General features: G+C 46.5%; 1 protein-coding gene across 1 annotated transcript; it reads left to right on the top strand.

Annotated features, from left to right (window-relative positions):
* Nucleotides 1-6,372: 6,372 nt before the first annotated feature.
* fabp10a (fatty acid binding protein 10a, liver basic) lies at nucleotides 6,373-18,734 on the top strand. The gene is made up of 4 exons (XM_072547938.1): nucleotides 6,373-6,501; nucleotides 16,497-16,669; nucleotides 17,050-17,139; nucleotides 18,622-18,734. The coding sequence occupies exons 1-4, from the start codon at nucleotides 6,435-6,437 to the stop codon at nucleotides 18,670-18,672; spliced, it is 381 nt and encodes a 126-aa protein (XP_072404039.1). The 5' UTR covers nucleotides 6,373-6,434; the 3' UTR covers nucleotides 18,673-18,734.
* Nucleotides 18,735-20,090: the final 1,356 nt, after the last annotated feature.

The raw sequence follows: 20,090 nt of genomic DNA, 5'->3' as shown, positions 1-20,090 counted from the left end.
CCATGCCAACCAGATATCCTAAACTAGGCCCATTTAACAGCACTTGGCACATATCCCTCTAAACTCTTCCTATTCATATACCCATCCAAATGTCTTTTACAAGTTATAATTGTACCAGCCTCCACTACTTCCTCTGGCAGCTTATTCCATACACCCTCTGTGTCAAAAATGTGTCCCCTTGGTCGCTTTTAAATCTTTCCCCCCTTACACTAAACCTATGCCCTCAAGTTCTGGACTCCCCTACCCTGGGGAAAAGACCTTGTCTATTTATCCTATTCATGCCCCTCATGATCTTATAAATGTTTATAAGGTCACCCCTCAGCCTCCAATGCAGGGAAAATAGCCCCAGTGTATTCAGCCTCTCCCAATAGCTCAAACCCTCCAACCCTGGCTACATCCTTGTAAATCTTTTCTGAACCCCTTCAAGTTTCACAACATCTTTCCGATAGGAAGGAGACCAGAATTGCACACAATATTCTAACAGTGGCCTTACCAAGGTCCTGTACAGCTGCAATATGACTTTCCAGCTCCTGTACTCAATGCACTGACCAATAAAGGCAAGCAAACCAAACGCATTCTTCACTATCTTATCTACCTGTGACTCCACTTTCAAGGAAGTATGAACCTGCACTCCAAGGTTTCTTTGTTCAGCAGCACTCCCCAGGACCTTCCCATGAAGTCTATAAGTCCTGCCCTAATTTGCTTTCCCAAAATGCAGCACCTCACACTATCTAAATTAAACTCCATCTGCCACTTCTCAGCCCATTGGCCCATCTGATCAAGATCCTGTTGTAATCTGAGGTAACCCTCTTCGCTGTCCACTACACCTCCAGTTTTGGTGTCATCTGCAAACTTACTAACTTATGTAAATGACAAACTTACTGTTTTTTGAAGGACATTGTCCCTGAAGAACAAACTGTGGGCTCATGACTGGATCCAGCAGACCACGTGTACTGAGATCTGCTTTTATCAAAAATGTAATTCAGTAAAACTTTGAAAGCCAGTTCCTGACTGTTTTATTGTAATAGAAACATAGGAACTTAGGAAATTGGTGCGGGAGTAGGCCATTTGGCCCTTCAAAGCTGCACCACCATTCAATACGATAATGCTGATCATGCAATCTCAGTATCCCACTCCCACTTTCTCTCTGTACCTCTTGTGGAAACATAGAAAATAGATAGATAATACTTATAGACATTTTGATTAGAAATAGCTCCATGTAGCATTTTGAATCAGTAGAATCCCTAAATGTCCAACCTCTTGCCTGCCAAGGAGATGTGCATATAACTGCAGTTATAACACCAGTCTCACATTCAAATGACATGCCACTTGAAATTTGAGACAGGGTCAGGGTTGCAACTGATTGGCCATTCAAACCATTCCTCTCTGCAGGTTCAGATTCAATGCTTTTGTGATTGTGACATTTCACTTTCTGCTTACTGCTGCTGGCTTACAGTAAACATTAAGATAATTTGCACATATAATTTTGCAGAGTTATAGTCAGTGATTTTGTTTTCCCAATAAATAAACCAATTAAAAAGTTATCAGTAATTCTTTGGCCAAAGCATCATAGTGAGTTGTGGTAAGGAAAGTTTTATTTCATGGAAATTTGTTTACTTTTCTACATTAGCCAGATGATTCATGTTTTTAAACTGTAGCCATTTTTTAAAAATTCAATCATGGGATGAAGGCATCACTGGCTAGGCCAGCCTTAATTGCCCAGAGGGCAGTTAAGAGTCAACCACATTGCTGTGACAATAGACAATAGACAATAGACAATAGATGCAGGAGTAGGCCATTCTGCCCTTCGAGCCTGCACCGCCATTCAATATGATCATGGCTGATCATTCCTAATTAGTATCCTGTTCCAGCCTTATCTCCATACCCCTTGACTCCACTATCTTTAAGAGCTCTATCCAATTCTTTCTTAAAAGAATCCAGAGACTGGGCCTCCACTGCCCTCTGGGGCAGAGCATTCCACACAGCCACCACTCTCTGGGTGAAGTAGTTTCTCCTCATCTCTGTCCTAAATGGTCTACCCCGTATTTTTAAGTTGTGTCCTCTGGTTCGGCACTCCCCCATCAACGGAAATATGTTCCCTCCTGCCAGAATGTCCAGTCCTTTCATAAGCCTATACGTTTCAATCAGATCCCCTCTCAGTCTTCTAAACTCAAGGGTATACAAGCCCAGTCGCTTCAGTCTTTCCGTGTAAGGCAATCCTGCCATTCCAGGAATTGACCTCGTGAACCTACGCTGCACTCCCTCAATAGGGTCTGGAGTCACATGTAGGCTGGACCAGGTAAGGGTGGCAGTCTTTAGGATGACCCTGAATCATGGTGAACACTAAACTCTTAATTCCAGTGTTTTATTGAATACAACTTCCACCACCTGCCTCGGCAGGATTCAAACCCAGATTCCCAGGACGTTACTGAAGTTGCTTGATTAACAGTCCAGCAGTAATACCATTAGTCCATCAGCTGCTCTTAGGGACATTAATTCTGGGAATAGAACCATTTTTCACTTTCAACATCCAAAACCTTCCTCACAGCACCGGGGAGCTGGGTAGAGTTCCACCCTCATGCAACTGTGTGGAGTTTACACATTCTCTCCATGTTTCTGTGGGTTTCCTCTGAGTCCTCTGGTTTCCTCACACAGTCCAAAGATGTGCAGGTTAGATGGAGTGGCCATGCTAAATGGCCCAGGGTGTGCAGGCTAGGTGAATTAGCTATGGGAAATGTAGGGTTTACAGGCACAGGATTGGGGGTGTGATGCTCTTCAGAGGGTCAGTGTGGATTTGATGGGCCAAATGGCCTGTTTCCACAATGTAGAGATTCTAAATTCACAATGAGCCATTTGCTACTGCCCGTCAGCAATATTTCTTACGCTGCCTCAAAAACATTTTGTAGTGAGTCAGAATATATTTAACCATGTTCTCTCCAGGTTTCTTTACAGTTGTCTGAGAAAGGCTGACACATGACTGTTAGTTTGTAGCACTTTTGTGCAGTTGAGGTGTTCCTGATTGAGGCAGACAAACCAATTTGACCCCAAAAAAATTGTTGGTGGAGATTTCTATTCAAGCTCTTTTCTTATGAGTAAAACAAAGTGTAAGGTCAAGCACTCAACATAGTCTCCCAACATGAGGAATGCTTTATTTTTGCTCCAAGTGGTTGTGCTGCAAAGATTCCAAAATGTGACTAGTTTCTTTTCATCATCAGACCAGTTGAGAAGGAAGCTGTTAGTTGACATTGCTGATGATCACAATGTGGAGGAGCCGGTGTTGGATTGGGTGGAGGAGCCGGTGTTGGATTGGGTGGAGGAGCCGGTGTTGGATTGGGTGGAGGAGCCGGTGTTGGATTGGGTGGAGGAGCCGGATTTGGACTGAGTGGAGGAGCTGGTGTTGGATTGGGTGGAGGAGCTGGTGTTGGATTGGGTGGAGGAGCCGGTGTTGGATTGGGGTGGAGGAGCCGGTGTTGGATTGGGTGGAGGAGCCGGTGTTGGATTGGGTGGAGGAGCCGGTTTTGGACTGGGTGGAGGAGCTGGTGTTGGATTGGGTGGAGGAGCTGGTGTTGGATTGGGTGGAGGAGCCGGTGTTGGATTGGGTGGAGGAGCTGGTGTTGGATTGGGTGGAGGAGCCGGTGTTGGACTGGGGTGAAGGAGCCGGTGTTGGATTGGGTGGAGGAGCCGGTGTTGGATTGGGGTGGAGGAGCTGGTGTTGGATTGGGTGGAGGAGCCGGTGTTGGATTGGGTGGAGGAGCCGGTGTTGGATTGGGGTGGAGGAGCCGGTGTTGGATTGGGTGGAGGAGCCGGTGTTGGATTGGGTGGAGGAGCCGGTTTTGGACTGGGTGGAGGAGCTGGTGTTGGATTGGGTGGAGGAGCTGGTGTTGGATTGGGTGGAGGAGCCGGTGTTGGATTGGGTGGAGGAGCTGGTGTTGGATTGGGTGGAGGAGCCGGTGTTGGACTGGGGTGAAGGAGCCGGTGTTGGATTGGGTGGAGGAGCCGGTGTTGGATTGGGGTGGAGGAGCTGGTGTTGGATTGGGTGGAGGAGCCGGTGTTGGATGGGTGGAGGAGCCGGTGTTGGATTGGGGTGGAGGAGCTGGTGTTGGATTGGGTGGAGGAGCCGGTGTTGGATTGGGTGGAGGAGCCGGTGTTGGATTGGGTGGAGGAGCCGGTGTTGGATTGGGTGGAGGAGCCGGTGTTGGACTGGGGTGAAGGAGCCGGTGTTGGATTGGGCGGAGGAGCTGGTGTTGGATTGGGTGGAGGAGCCGGTGTTGGATTGGGTGGAGGAGCTGGTGTTGGATTGGGTGGAGGAGCCAGTGTTGGACTGGGGTGAAGGAGCCGGTGTTGGATTGGGTGGAGGAGCTGGTGTTGGATTGGGGTGGAGGAGCTGGTGTTGGATTGGGTGGAGGAGCCGGTGTTGGATTGGGTGGAGGAGACGGTGTTGGATTGGGGTGGAGGAGCCGGTGTTGGATTGGGTGGAGGAGCCGGTGTTGGATTGGGTGGAGGAGCCGGTTTTGGACTGGGTGGAGGAGCTGGTGTTGGATTGGGTGGAGGAGCTGGTGTTGGATTGGGTGGAGGAGCCGGTGTTGGATTGGGTGGAGGAGCTGGTGTTGGATTGGGTGGAGGAGCCGGTGTTGGACTGGGGTGAAGGAGCCGGTGTTGGATTGGGTGGAGGAGCCGGTGTTGGATTGGGGTGGAGGAGCTGGTGTTGGATTGGGTGGAGGAGCCGGTGTTGGATTGGGTGGAGGAGCCGGTGTTGGATTGGGGTGGAGGAGCTGGTGTTGGATTGGGTGGAGGAGCCGGTGTTGGATTGGGTGGAGGAGCCGGTGTTGGATTGGGTGGAGGAGCCGGTGTTGGATTGGGTGGAGGAGCCGGTGTTGGACTGGGGTGAAGGAGCCGGTGTTGGATTGGGCGGAGGAGCCGGTGTTGGATTGGGTGGAGGAGCCGGTGTTGGATTGGGTGGAGGAGCTGGTGTTGGATTGGGTGGAGGAGCCGGTGTTGGATTGGGTGGAGGAGCTGGTGTTGGATTGGGTGGAGGAGCCGGTGTTGGATTGGGTGGAGGAGCCGGTGTTGGATTGGGGTGAAGGAGCCGGTGTTGGATTGGGTGGAGGAGCCGGTGTTGGATTGGGTGGAGGAGCCGGTGTTGGATTGGGTGGAGGAGCTGGTGTTGGATTGGGTGGAGGAGCCGGTGTTGGATTGGGTGGAGGAGCCGGTGTTGGATTGGGGTGAAGGAGCCGGTGTTGGATTGGGGTGGACAAAGCTAAAAATCTCACAACACCAGTTTATAGTCCAACAGGTTTATTTGAAAGTACAAGCTTTTGGAGCGCTGTTCCTTCATCAGGTAACTAGTGGGGCAGGATCACAGGACACGGGCTTTGGAGTAAAAAAATCATAGTGTCATACAACCGATACAATGTATTAAACAAACCTAGATTGCTGTTAAGTCTTCCATCTTTTAGAATGGGTTGTAGGTTTCAATTGTCTGAACTGAGATGTCACTTTTTTTTTAATAAAACCTTAAGTTATCTCAGAAATGTATCTTGAAAGAAGTTCTGGGATTGATATATTAATGAATCAAAACCTGCAACCCATTCTAAACGATAACATATCAATCCCAAAACTTCTCTTCAAGTCACATTTCTGAGATAACTTAAGGTTTTATAAAAAAAAGGTAACATCTCAGTTTAGACAATCGAAACCTGTAACCCATTCTAAAAGATTGAAGACTTAACAGCAATCTAGGTTTGTCAACATATCGTATCAGTGTGTGAAACTGATTTTTTTGCTCTAAATTCTGTGTCCTATGATCCTGCCCCACTAGTTACCTGATGAAGGAGCAGTGCTCCAAAAGCTAGTGCTTCCAAATAAACCTCTTGGACTACAACCTGGTGTTGTGTGATTTTAACATCGCTGATGCACTTTTGAACAGATCCCTGCAGCAAGGAAACCCTATTTACTCAACTTGCCTAAACTGGTGTGACAGGCAGAGCTGGTATTTACAGCTTAAAGGGCACCAACTTCAATGGTGTGCAACAAGACTATCATTAAATCTTGATAGAAGTTACCACTTGCATAACACCTAAATCCCGATGTTATCCTTGAGTTAGTTGCACATCATATGGTCTTTTCTGTAATGATACATTATGCAAGACATTAACTGTCTTGAATCCTGCATGCCTATAAAAAAGAACATTGACTTTGAAAAATGAACAACTTACATGGCTTTCAGTATTGATTGCAAGGTTATCTACACAAAGAACAATTTTTTTGGTTTGCTCAGACAGACCTTACATTGGGTATTTTTCAGTTAATGATTAGATGAATTGTTAACAAATCTGAGTTTACCAATATGCACTCTCTGGCATAAATACTGGTTAAAAAAAACAAACTCTACTTTGCCAATTGTCTTAAACCAAGGGGAAGCTCATCCCAAAAAAATGGCATTCTCTGGAACATGGCATGTCTACTCCCAGGAGAACATTGAAGATTTTATGCGCGCTCTCTGTAAGTTTACGGAATGACTGTGAGTAATAGTGGAAGAAGAAGATCTGGTAATTGGGGATCTGGTCACAAATTGTTTTGAAAATGCTGCTGATTTTCTGATATGATCTTATTTCCTCTCAAATCTATTTACCAATCACCAAATCTGCCATAATAATCTGCAGTTTAATCCAGTAGCTTTTTAGGGGTTAATTTTAATTAAATTTCATTAAAAATGCTTTAAAAACATATTTAAGAGTCAACCTGATGGAACTTAATGACAGCTGAGAACATTATTGCAGAAATAAGCATTTTAATCAGTGTCCTGTGCTGTTCCAAGTCACCCAATATTAAATGACAACATGACTTTAAAATAATTGTATGGAGACAGTTATTAGTTATATTGGAATGAAGTTGTCAAATTCTTAGCAAATTTAAGAAAAAACAGAAAGCTTTAAATATTTAAAAGGTGCCTATAGTGTCCCAGCACCTCAAAGAAAAGCTTCATTTTATGAATCTCTTGGAAGAGGTACAGGCTGGTACAATTAGTGGAAGCATACTGTCATGATTAATTCCATCCAGGGACATTGGCCCAAAGCTTGTTTTTTTGTGACTAAGGTTTTTAGGATTAGAGTAAGGGTTAGGCTGTTTTTTGTTTTTTAGAGGGTTTTTCAGTTACAGGCCTAATGAGATTTCTCACCGTGTCTCACCATATTCACCTGACTGACTACCTACATACACCACACCTCGCATCTGATTCTAGCACTGTCTTACCACAGCCTATTCCTGGAACAGCTCACCTGGATATTCATGGAGAGACCAGCATTTATGGCACTTGCACTATCTTTGGAAGGCTGCTGTGCATCTGGGAAATGTTAGCATTCTGGCGTTACCCCTCACCAGCAATATCACGACACAGCAGCCAGAAAGCCACATTGCCCACGGCACAAGCTGACATTCCTTCACACAAACAGCCTCATTCTCACACCCTTGTCAGGCCACACAGTTAACCTGTCTCACACCCTTGCCAGGCCACACAGTGTATCTGTCTTAGCTACAGCCTGTATCAACACCCTCTCAAGTCACCGCTACTCTGTCCCCACTGCCCACTGGAGACCTGCAGCTTGTCACTGTCCAGTCAGGGAACATCACAACAGATAAATAATTAGACAATTCCAAGCACATGCTTTCATTTACAGTTGGTGCATCTATAAAAATTGGTGATAGTCCTTTTGAACATTGGTGACAGTCCTTTAGAACATTGGTGAGAGTCCTTTTGAACATGCCGAATTGCCTTATCCTCCTGAGGAAGTAGAAACATTGTTGTGCTTTCATGACCATTGCATTGACATGGATGAACCAGGACAGTTTATTGGCAATTACACTCCCAGTGACTTGATTCTATCGACCACCTCCACCTCAGCATCATTGATACAGATAGGGGCACACCCTCCTCTCTGTTTCCTGAAGTCAATGACCAGCTCCTTAATTTTACTAATGTTGAAGGACAGATTGTTATCTTTACACCATCCACTGGGCACTCAATCTCTTTCCAGTAGTCTGTCTCGTTAATGATTGAGATCAGACCTACCACGGTGGGGTTGTCAGTAAACTTGTAAATGGAGCTGGGGAAGGATTTGGCCACAAAGTTAAGAGTGAATAAGAGTGTAGTAGGGGACTGAGTCCGCAGCCTTGTGGGATGTTGGTGTTGAGGACTATGGTGGAGGAGGGGTTGGCACCCATCCTTACTAATTGTAGTTTATGAGTCAGGGAGCTGAGGATCCAGTTACAGATGTGGGAGCCTAGACTTAGGTCTCAGAGTTTGGAGATGAGTTTATTTGAAATTACTGTGTTGAAGGTGGAGTTTTAATTAATACGTAGGAGCCTGACATAGGTATCCTTGTTGTCCAGATGTTCAAGAGGTGAGTGTAGGGCCAGGGAGGTGGTGTCGCAGTGGTCAGTGAATTGTAAAGAATCAAGGCAGTCTGGGAGTCTGGAGTTGATGTGAGCCATGACTAACTGCTTGAAGCACGTCGTAATGCTGGAGGTCAGAGCCGCCGGGCGGTACTCATTGAGGCACGCTGGGATGGTGGTCTTCCTGAAGCAGGTGTGGATTTCGAAATGGAGTAAGGAGAGGTGAAAGAAACCAGCAAATACTCCCAACAACTGATCTGTACAGGATCTGAATGCACAGCCGGGGATTCCATCTGTTCCGGTCGCTTCACCTGGGTTCACCCTCAAGAGACCGATCTGACATCTGTGGTGATGACTGTGGGTACAGATTCATCTGAGGCTGCTGGGACAAGTGACATTGTTTCACTGACCTTCTGTTGAAAGTGAGAGTAGAAAGCAATGAGCTCCTTGGGTAGGAGTGTCCTGTTGCCTGCGATTCTGTTCAACTTTGCTTTGTGCATTGTTATATCGTGTAGGCCTTGCCACAAATGGCAGGTATCTGGGTGAATGGTCCAGGTCTCAGGCTGAGTCCAGCAGATACGGACGCTGCAAATTCTCCCTCAAACTGACACCGCTTGGCCCCTTTCTGGGTGTGATCCTGATTGTTTTTCAGTTGTATTTCTCATCTAGAGAACAGGAGGTGAGGGCAGGGAGCAGAGCTCACGGTGAACACCATCAGCACTGGGTGCCACGCGTCACCAGCCAACAACATACCCGGTCTCCCCCATCCCCTTCTCCCCCAGACCCTGATGTTGCTCTGACCCGGCAGTTCATCCCTACCACCCACACGCCCACATAGAGAGCCAGCTACCTCCAAGTGCCCCCTCCGTGCCCCCGAAATCCAACATCACACCTGAATGATATCTATCTTGCTCTTCTACACTACCCCTCGCACCCCTATTGGAGATCCGGTGGCAATGAGTGCTCGTTACCCACCTCCCGGCGCCTGCCATACCCTCCGATGCCGCTCTGCATTCCCCCCCCCCCCATCTCCTTGAGAGACTCCGATCACTTTCCTCATTCCCAGATCCAGATATGTCACTGGCACCCTCCCCCTCCACCTTGAATGTCTCACCCTTTGGTAGTGATTCCCTAGAATCCCCCATAGCCGCACCGTACACCATCCTCCCTGCTTAGCACGCAGAACCCCCACCACCACCCCCACCCTGCAGCCCCCACCGCCGGGAGAGTAGTTATCCCAAACCCTTCCTGATGCGATCCAGCAAACCATAGAGCTGATAGAGCAGAGCCCTGCTCACTGTGTCTGCTGCTCCCTGACTGACAACACCACTGCTGACCATCCAGCACTGACCACTGCCCTCTCCCTACCTGCCACTGACCATCCAGCACTGACCACTGCCCTCTCCCTACCTGCCACTGACCATCCAACACTGACCACTGCCCTCTCCCTGCCTGCTGCCACTGACCATCCAACTCTGACCGCTGCCCTCTCCCTACCTGCCACTGACCATCCAACACTGACCACTGCCCTCTCCCTGCCTGCTGCCACTGACCATCCAACTCTGACCGCTGCCCTCTCCCTGCCTGCTGCCAGTGACTTTCCTGCACTGACCACTGCCCTCTCCCTACCTGCCACTGACCATCCAACACTGATCACTGCCCTCTCCCTACCTGCCACTGACCATCCAACTCTGACCACTGCCCTCTCCCTGCCTGCTGCCACTGACCATCCAACTCTGACCGCTGCCCTCTCCCTGCCTGCTGCCAGTGACTTTCCTGCACTGACCACTGCCCTCTCCCTACCTGCCACTGACCATCCAACACTGATCACTGCCCTCTCCCTACCTGCCACTGACCATCCAACACTGACCACTGCCCTCTCCCTGCCTGCTGCCACTGACCATCCAACACTGATCACTGCCCTCTCCCTGCCTGCTGCCACTGACCATTCTGCATTGACCACTGCCCTCTCCCTGCCTGCTGCCACTGACCATTCTGCATTGACCACTGCCCTCTCCCTACCTGCTGCCACTGACCATTCTGCATTGACCACTGCCCTCTCCCTACCTGCCACTGACCATCCAACACTGACCACTGCCCTCTCCCTGCCTGCTGCCACTGACCATTCTGCATTGACCACTGCCCTCTCCCTGTCTGCTGCCACTGACCATCCAACACTGACCACTGCCCTCTCCCTGCCTGCTGCCACTGACCATTCTGCATTGACCACTGCCCTCTCCCTGCCTGCTGCCACTGACCATCCAACACTGTCCGCTGCCCTCTCCCTGCCTGCTGCCACTGACCATCCAGCACTGATCACTGCCCTCTCCCTGCCTGCTGCCACTGACCATCCAACACTGTCCGCTGCCCTCTCCCTGCCTGCTGCCACTGACCATCCAACACTGTCCGCTGCCCTCTCCATGCCTGCTGCCACTGACCATCCAATACTGATCACTGCCCTCTCCCTGCCTGCTGCCACTGACCATCCAGCACTGACCACTGCCCTCTCCATGCCTGCTGCCACTGACCATCCAGCACTGACCACTGCCCTCTCCATGCCTGCTGCCACTGACCATCCAGCACTGACCACTGCCCTCTCCCTGCCTGCTGCCACTGACCATCCAATACTGACCGCTGCCCTCTCCATGCCTGCTGCCACTGACCATCCAGCACTGACCACTGCCCTCTCCCTGCCTGCTGCCACTGACCATCCAACACTGTCCGCTGCCCTCTCCCTGCCTGCTGCCACTGACCATCCAATACTGACCGCTGCCCTCTCCCTGCCTGCTGCAACTGACCATCCAACACTGACCACTGCCCTCTCCCTACCTGCCACTGACCATCCAATACTGACCGCTGCCCTCTCCCTGCCTGCTGCTGACCATCCAACACTGACTGCTGCCCATCACCTGGGCTGTAGTCAGAAATATCCCCTGACCGTGAGCACCCCAATTGGACACTCTCACCAGGCACCAGAACTGTGTGCAGACCAGGCCTGTCACTGGTGGTTAAGGCTCCTTGGGCCTCCTCTTGTCTGGACTGAGAATCAGGTCCCACTCAGATTCGGATGTGACCATTTTATTAAATAAACGTGCAATGTGTTTCCCATGATGGCAGCTGGTACATACTGTCGGTGTTAGATTGGCAATTCATGTCCCCTCCAACACAGCGTTCCCCAGCTGCCCACCTGGGCAGATCATGAATGACAAGTGGATCTGAGAGATGCCTTGGGTTGACAATGTCAAATGCAAATGCCCATTGGCAAGGGGTGTGCGTGACTGGTGGCCAAGGAGGCCTACAATCCTGGTTGGTGCTGAACAACATGAAGTCTCCTCCCAGCCAACAGAAACTGAAGGTTCCTGCTCTGACTTTCCATCGCGAGAGTTCCCTAGTTTGCTTAATGCACTCGGTGAAATTGGAAGTTGAATATAAATGAGGTGAGTTAGACCATTAATAAAGCATTTAACAAGCAAGTGAGAAACATCATCTTATCATGAGACAGACACAGACAAGTTGCAGTGAGTTGTTCCTGATGATGGCTTTGCCGAACTTCACAGGTTATTCTGCCAGAAGTCTCACTGCTTGCCCGCTCTGTTCAGCCCAATGTAAGATTCTTTCATCAGTTTTGATGATGGGGCGAGTTTTTCATGCTTTTTTACAGAAAAATGCAAAAGATCGAGGAGTCTGCATGGTGGCTCAGTGGTTAGCACAGCTGCCTCAAAGCGCCAGCGACCCGGGTTCGATCCCAGCCTTGGGCGACTGTCTGTGTGGAGTCTGCACATTCTCCCCATGTCTGCATGGGTTTTCTTTGTGTGCTTCAGTTTCCTCCTAAAATCCCAAAATGTGCAGGTTAGGAGAACTGGCCATGCTAAATTGCCCATAGTGTTTAAGGATGTGCAGGTTAGGTTTATTAGTCAGGGGTAAATGTATAGTAAGAGGGGAATGGGTCTGGGTGGGTTACTCTTCAGAGGGTCAGTATGGACTTGTTGAGCCAACTAGCCTGTTTTCATACTTAGATTAGATTACTTACAGTGTGGAAACAGGCCCTTTGGCCCGACCAGTCCACACCGACCCGCCGAAGAGCAACCCACCAGACCCATTCCCCTACATTTACCCCTTCACTTAACACTACGGGCAATTTAGCCTGGCCAATCCACCCTGACCTGCACATTTTTGGACTGTGGGAGGAAACAGAGCACCCGGAGGAAACCCACGCAGACGTGGGGATTCAATGATTTGATTGAGTGGAACATAACTGGAGCAGGAAATTCAATCATTTGCAAGCTGCTTCTTTGGGAATGAGCAGAACACAAGCTTGTTTCAGCTTAACATGAAGACGTTGCTCATCTTTTTCCAGTGATAAATGTGCAAAGACGTTTTGATTTTAATTAAGACACAAAAACATTGAGCTAAAGGAGGGACTAGCAAGTTTCTTTAAGTCCAGGTGGATTCAGCTGCAATGGAGTTGGATGAGCTTTGTTGAAACTGACACAAAAAGATATCCAAATGCACATGTCCATCATTACATCAGCTAACAAGGCCAACACTGGCTACCCATCCCTAACTTGGAAGGTGATAGCTGCCTTCATGGCCCATTGCAGCTCCTACCCAACAGATACACCCGATGCTGGTTGGAAGGATAATGAAGAACTGGTAACACATTGCCAAGTCAGGATGATGGGTGGCTTGGAGGGGAATGTGCAAGTGGCATCGTCTGCCTGTGTTCACAATACACAATCTAGAATTAATCTTCAAATACTTTGACAATATAAAATTTAATTCAAACCCAGTTTCCTCTCATACCTTGAGAATTTTGATCAAATCAACATTCTAGACCATAGACATATCGAACATAGAAAAGTACAGCATAGAACAGGTCCTTTGGCCCACAATGTTGTGTTGAGGATTATTCCTATTCTAAAACAAAATAACCTAACCTACAACCCCTCACTTCACTACTGTCCATGTGCTTATCCAGCAGGCACTTACATGTCCCTAATGACTCTGCTTCCACCACTACCGCTGGCAACACACTCCATGCATTCACAATTCTCTGCGTAAAAACCTCCCTCTGACGTTTCCTCTTACCTTCCTCCTAATATCTTAAAACTATGACTCCTCGTACCAGTCAATCCTGACCTGGAGAAAAGTCTCTGGCTATTGACTCTATTCTTGCCTCTCATTAACTTGTATACCTCGATCAGGTCACCTCTCTTCCTTCTTCTCTCCAGAGAGAAAAGTCCAAGATTAGTCAACCTCTCTTTGTAAGACAAACCCTCCAGTCTAAGCAGCATCCTGGTAAACCTTTGTTACACCCTCTCCAAAGCCTCTGTATCTTTCCTAGAATTGGGTGACCAGAACTGGATACAATATTCCAAATGGGGCTCACCAGGGACTTGTAGAGCTGCAGCAAAACCACGTGGCACTTAAACTCGATCCCCCTGTTAATGGAAGCCAAAAACACCATATGCTTTCTTAACAACTATCCACTTGAGAGGCAACTTTAAGGGATCTATGCACTTGAACACCCAGATCCCTCTGTTCCTCCACACCATCAAGAATCCTGTCTTTAATCCTATATTCAGCATTCGAGTTCGACCTTCCAAAATGCATCACTTCTCATTTATCCAGGTTGAACTCCATCTGCCATTTCTCAGCCCAGCTCTGCATCCTGTCTATGTCACGCTGCAGCCTGCAGTAGCCCTCTATACTATCGACAACACCTCCAACCTTTGTGTCATCTGCAAATTTACTAACCCACCCCTCAACCTCCTCATCCAAGTCATTTATAAAAACTACAAAGAGCAGAGGCCCAAGAACAGAGCCCTGCGGGACCCCACTCAACACTCACCTCCAGGCAGAATACTTTCCATCTACATCTACTCTCTGCCTTCTGTCAGATAGCCACTTCTGAATCCAGATAGCCAAATCTCCCTGTATCCCATACCTCCTGACTTTATGAATGAGCCTACCATGGGGAACCCTATCAAATGCCTTGCTGAAGTCCATATACATCACATCCACTGCTTGACCTTTGTTGACCTGTCTTGACACTTCCTTAAAGAACTCAATAAGATTTGTGAGGCATGACCTGCCCCTCACAAAACCATGCTGACTGCCTTTAATCACACTATCTTTGCCAAATAGACATAAATCCTATCCCTCAGAATTCTTTCCAAAACTTTGCTGACCACAGGCATAAGACTGACTGGTCTGTAATTACCAGGGATTTCCCTATTACCCTTCTTGAAAAGAGGAACAACATTCGCCTCCTTCCAATCTTCCGGTATGACTCCCGTGGAGAGTGAGGAGGCAAATATCCTCTCCAGCGGCTTAGCAACCTCCTCTCTCGCTTCCCAGAGGAACCTAGGATATATCTGGTCCAGCCCTGGGGACTTATCAATTTTAAAGTTTTCCAAAATTTTCAGCACATCAACTTCCTCAATCTTGATCTATTTAAGTCTTTATCCCAGCTCCTCAAAGTTCTCATTCACAACAAGGTCCCTTTCCTTAGTGAAAACTAAAGCAAAATATTCATTTAGGGCTTCCCTTATCTGCTCAGACTCCAAGCACAAGTTCCCTACGCTATCCCTGACTGGCCCTACCTTCTCCCTGATCATTCTCTTATTCTTCACGTATGAGTAAAATGCCTTTGGGTTCTCCCTAATCCTTCCTGCCAAGCCCTTTTCGTGCCCCATCCTGGCTCTCCTCAGTCCATTTCTGAGCTCCTTTCTAGTAAGCCTCTAAAGCTATGCTAGACCCTTCCTTCCTCCATCTGACATAAGCTGCCTTCTTCCTTTTGATGAGAAGCTCCTCTGTTTCCGTCATTCCAAGGCTCCTTAATCTTACCCCTTCTTGCCTGTCTCAGAGGAACAAATTTGTGCATCACTCACAACAACTGCTCCTTAAACAATCTGCACAGAAATAATTTCACAGAAATAATTTGCATTATCCTTCTTTGGAAATTAACCTTTGGAGTCCAGTAATCATTCCAATGAACGCATCTTCTCGAAAGTCAAAGTATTTCTTCCTGCGTTGTTATGCTCGGAACTGAACCCAGTATTCCCAAGGTGGATGAGCTAGCATTTGGTACCCCTGCAGCTTTAACATAGACATGAAGAGCAGGAGGAGACCACTCAGATGCTCCAGTCTGCTCCGCCATTCAACAAACCCATGACTGTTCTGCTCACTCCACACTTCCACCTACTCCCTGATAACCTACCAACCCTTCACATATCAAGAACCTGCCAAGCTCTGCTTTAATAGTATCTGTAAGTAGCACTCTGCTTCCATCATCTTCTAAGGAAGAGAATTTCAAAGACTGACAAGCCCGTTTTTGACCTCTAACTTCTTACTCTCTCATCTATGAAACATGGGCGGCACGGTGGCACAGTGGTTAGCACTGCTGCCTCACAGCGCCAGAGACCCGGGTTCAATTCCTGCCTCAGGCGACTGACTGTGTGGAGTTTGCACGTTCTCCCAGTGTCTGCGTGGGTTTCCTCCGGGTGCTCCGGTTTCCTCCCACAGTCCAAAGATGCGCAGGTTAGGTGAATTGGCCATGCTAAATTGCATGTAGTGGTAGATGTAGGGGTATGGGTGGGTTGCGCTTCGGCGGGGCGGTGTGGACTTGTTGGGCCGAAGGGCCTGTTTCCACACTGTAAGTAAACTAATCTAGTAATAAATGCCAGCATTCCATAACCTATTTCCATCCTATTTTTACCAGTCCATGCCATTTGTGTACTTGGAATGGTCAGTTCAGCACAGAATGGCTATGGTAAGGGGAAATCTAATTCTTAGTCTGTATTAATCAGCTCCTCGTTGAATAAACTTGCTGAGCGTTTGTTGTTGGATGTTACTAGTAGCACTTTGATTTAAAATGCTGATTCGTACATAGACGAATGAGAAGTTACTGCTCCCCCCACAGAAACTGGTCTATGAGAGCAGAGGGTAGGTACTAACTGATAAATGTAAATGTTTATGTAATTCAACCTGTAACCTCAGCTAACTTGAAAGCCTCAGCTACCTGCACAAACCCCTTCATGTTGTATTTTCCATGTGCCTGGACATTAGTCCATTTCAGTAACAATCATTCTATTCTATTTCAGCTCTTCCAGAAGACGTGATAAAAGTTGGAAAAGATATCAAGCCAACCATTGAAATCAAACAAACTGGAGACGACTTTGTCATTACGACAAAAAATCCACGTCATTCAGTAACAAATCAATTTACTCTTGGTAAAGAGGCTGAGATTACCTCCATGGATGGGAAAAAGCTAAAGGTATTTTCAGTTTCTATTTGTTTACTCTCCCCTGTGCGGCTGCTTATTATCAGACACCACACAGTACCTTATGTGCCCACAAAGTATTTCAAATTTTGCCCCAGGATAGAAAATGCATTTCAAAATTTTTTTCTATAAACCATACACTGGGAAAATATCAAATTTGTCAACATGCACAGCTTTAAATTACAGAGCTTCTTTTTCTCAGTGAGTGCAGGTACTTAGTTCACCTGTCCCTCAGTATACCCGTAAGTGAATCCAATAATGAGTCTACAGCTCCCTGCTCTCATCGTAAACAACATTTTTAACTCCTCATTTTCTTTTTGGTTTAAAATATCAAACTTTTGAACATAAATTCACAATAATTTTATTTCACACAGTGTACTGTCAACATGGAAGATGGGAAACTAGTATGCAGGTTGAAAAACTTTGTTCATGTGCAGGAGGTACATGGCTCTGAAATGATTGAAGTAAGTACTTGATTATATTGTTTCTTTTGTAGCTTTTGATCCATACAGGTGACCAGCTACATCCCGGTATGCATAATAGCCAAAAGTTAAAAGGAAATAGCTATATAAAATGTACACATAAATGATTTAGAGTAAATCATAATTGAAATAAAGATATTTTACCAACATCGTCAAGTGGCTTCAGGAAAACTCTGGAAAATATTTGGCATTGCCTATTAATTTTTGCTTGTCTTACACTGATGTGAATATTGTGTGGCTTCACTAACTAGAAAAATTGGTCTGGATGTGTCAGCCCTGTAATCCACTGGAGCCATGAACCTCATAAACTAATGTGAATGCATACAACACAAGTTCCCTGTATTTCTTTCTCAGCGAAGGTGAGGTCAAACATTGGAAACATAACCCTGATGGTCTTTCTAAAAATTAAACTCTTTTCTAAAATTTACTCTGAACCAATTGACTGGATTCCAGCAAATGGGCCCATAATTTTTTTTTGCAAAAGCAAAAACTTCTTAAACTTATCTCAAAACTCTCCTGAGAAATTATATTTGGTAAAACTCAATTCATGATGGACTCTGGATCACACCAAACATGAAATGCATGTTAAACTCATAATCAGCTGAGCTAAAAGCAATATTTTCAGAACTTAGGCTATAACTGATGTACTTCACTCCTTCACCAACATACCCTGGAAAACCTCAGCAAGTCACTGCAGCCCAGATTGAAAAATAACACCCAAATAGTGAACTGCTTGAGGCAGCTAGTGATAAAGGGTTGCTGATCATGCAAAAGAAAATGATTACAGAAGCTGGATGTAAAGCACATTGGCTCTGAAATTCCTGGTTGGATCCAGTATGAGATTTGGAATGAAGCAGGCCATCTAGGGCTTTTGCCTGAAACGTCGATTTGCCTGCTCCTCAGATGCTGCCTGACCTGCTGTGCTTTTCCAGCACCAATTTAATCTAGACTCTGATTTCCAGCATCTGCAGTCCTCACCTTTGCCCTGCAGGCCTTCTGATACCCAGTATCAAAATCCAGGATCAGTCCCGAATCCCAGGGCGAGGAGCAGTGATTGCACAATCTGTAATGTACCTAGGACCCCTATCTAATTACATTGAGATTGTGTGGTGGGTGGGTGAGACGTTTGATGCTATGGGAGAGTGGCGAATAAATTATTTAAAGACTAATTTGTTTTGTTCATAGTAGAATTCTTCAATAGCTGAAATCAGTTTGATAGTCTTTAAAGGCATTCTCTCTTCCCCAGGGATCGAGCAAGTCTTGATGCCTGAGACTCATGTGTCATTCAGTGTTAGAAAGGGCTTAAAATAAATGCATCAAATGATTGATGTTTCTCATTTCTATTATGTTGTGATAAATTAATCTTCATTGTCACCAAGTGGCTCTGTTCTATTTTAAGGTATGATAACACTGTGTTGCCACTTTGTCACTCAGTTGACTCATCTCTTTCCTGTCTTTTAACAGAAACTTACTGCAGGCACCACCACTATGATTCGGAAAAGCCGACGATCTTAACCAGAATGGAATAATATTCTGCAATTTATCACAATAAATGAAATACAACCTGTTGTACTTTGCATGTGCCTGTATGAATACAATATCTGCTATTCTGCCTGAGTCAGAAGACTGGGTAATCTTGACAAAGTTCTTGCCTATAAGTCAGAGACTGTGGGTTCAAGTCACATCCAAGAACCCAAGCACAAAATCTTCCTTCTTAACCATACACTGGCTGTCTTCACCCCCAAAGGACTGCAGCGGTTCAGGAAGGCAGTTCACCATGACTTTATCAAGGGCTTCTAGGATAGACAAAAAGACCATAAGAACAGGAACAGAATGGTCCATTCAGCCCTTTAAGCCTGTTCTGCCATTCAGTAGGATCATGGCTGGTTCAACATTTCTTGCTGCCTTGAACATACTTAATAACCCAGCATTGACAGCCCTCTGTGGTAAAGAATTCTACAAATTCTATGTTGTCTGAGAGAAGAAATTCCTCCTCATTTCTGACTTAACTGTGTGACCCTTATTCTGAGACAATGTCCCCTGGTCCTAGACTCTTCTGCAATTGGAAACAACCTTTCTGCATTTACCCTGTCAAGTCCCCGAAGAATCCTACTAGTTTCAATGCTGTGGACAATATGAGATCATGCCTCATTCTTCTAAGTTCCAATGAGTAGAGTCCCAACCCTGTTTAACCTTTGATCATAATAAATACTAGCCTGTAAAAGAATATACAAAAATAGACTGACACTCCCCTGCTGCATTGTATCAAATACCATCTTTCAGATGAGTTTAATTGTGGTCCTTCCTGTTCTGTAAGAGACCCCATGCCGGTGTGTTGTAGAAGAGTGGAGGAGTTCCCCGTGATGTCTTGGGGTCATTGTTATTCCTTAATCAACATCACCAAACAGATTCTCTAGTCATTATGCTCCTTGTGGGAGCTTGCTGTGCACAACTCTGTGTTTCCAGGATGACAACAGTGATAGCTCTTCATGAATGGGAGAGTGCTGTGGAACATGTGATGGTTGTGAGAGAGGTTTTATAAATACAAAGTCTTCATTTTCTTTCCCCACAGCCACAATAAATTCAGTTAATTTTCTTATTGCTCTTCCTCTAGTGAGGGCACTTGCTTTTGCATTTCCACCAACCAGTGCTCTCTCTCACTCAACATAAAAATCATTCTGGTGTGGCCTTTTCCCACTGTGAGACTCACATTCCCCACTCACTGACCTTACACCTTCTCACGCCTCAACTTATCCCAAAGTGCAGCACCTCCATGTTCACCTACACAGAGTTCTCAATTACATCACCCCACCTTCTCCAAATTCCACAAATCCTAGTGAGTTAACATTAAAGCCTATCCTCATTTTCATTCAAAGATACAAATATATGATTTGGAACAGAAGTAGGCCATTCAGCCCCTCTGGCCTGCTCTA

This window comes from Chiloscyllium punctatum, chromosome 27 (assembly GCF_047496795.1).
Source record: "Chiloscyllium punctatum isolate Juve2018m chromosome 27, sChiPun1.3, whole genome shotgun sequence".
NCBI lineage: Eukaryota > Metazoa > Chordata > Chondrichthyes > Orectolobiformes > Hemiscylliidae > Chiloscyllium > Chiloscyllium punctatum.
Note: the sequence above shows the minus strand (reverse complement) of the source record. Positions and strands in the feature narration are given on the sequence as shown.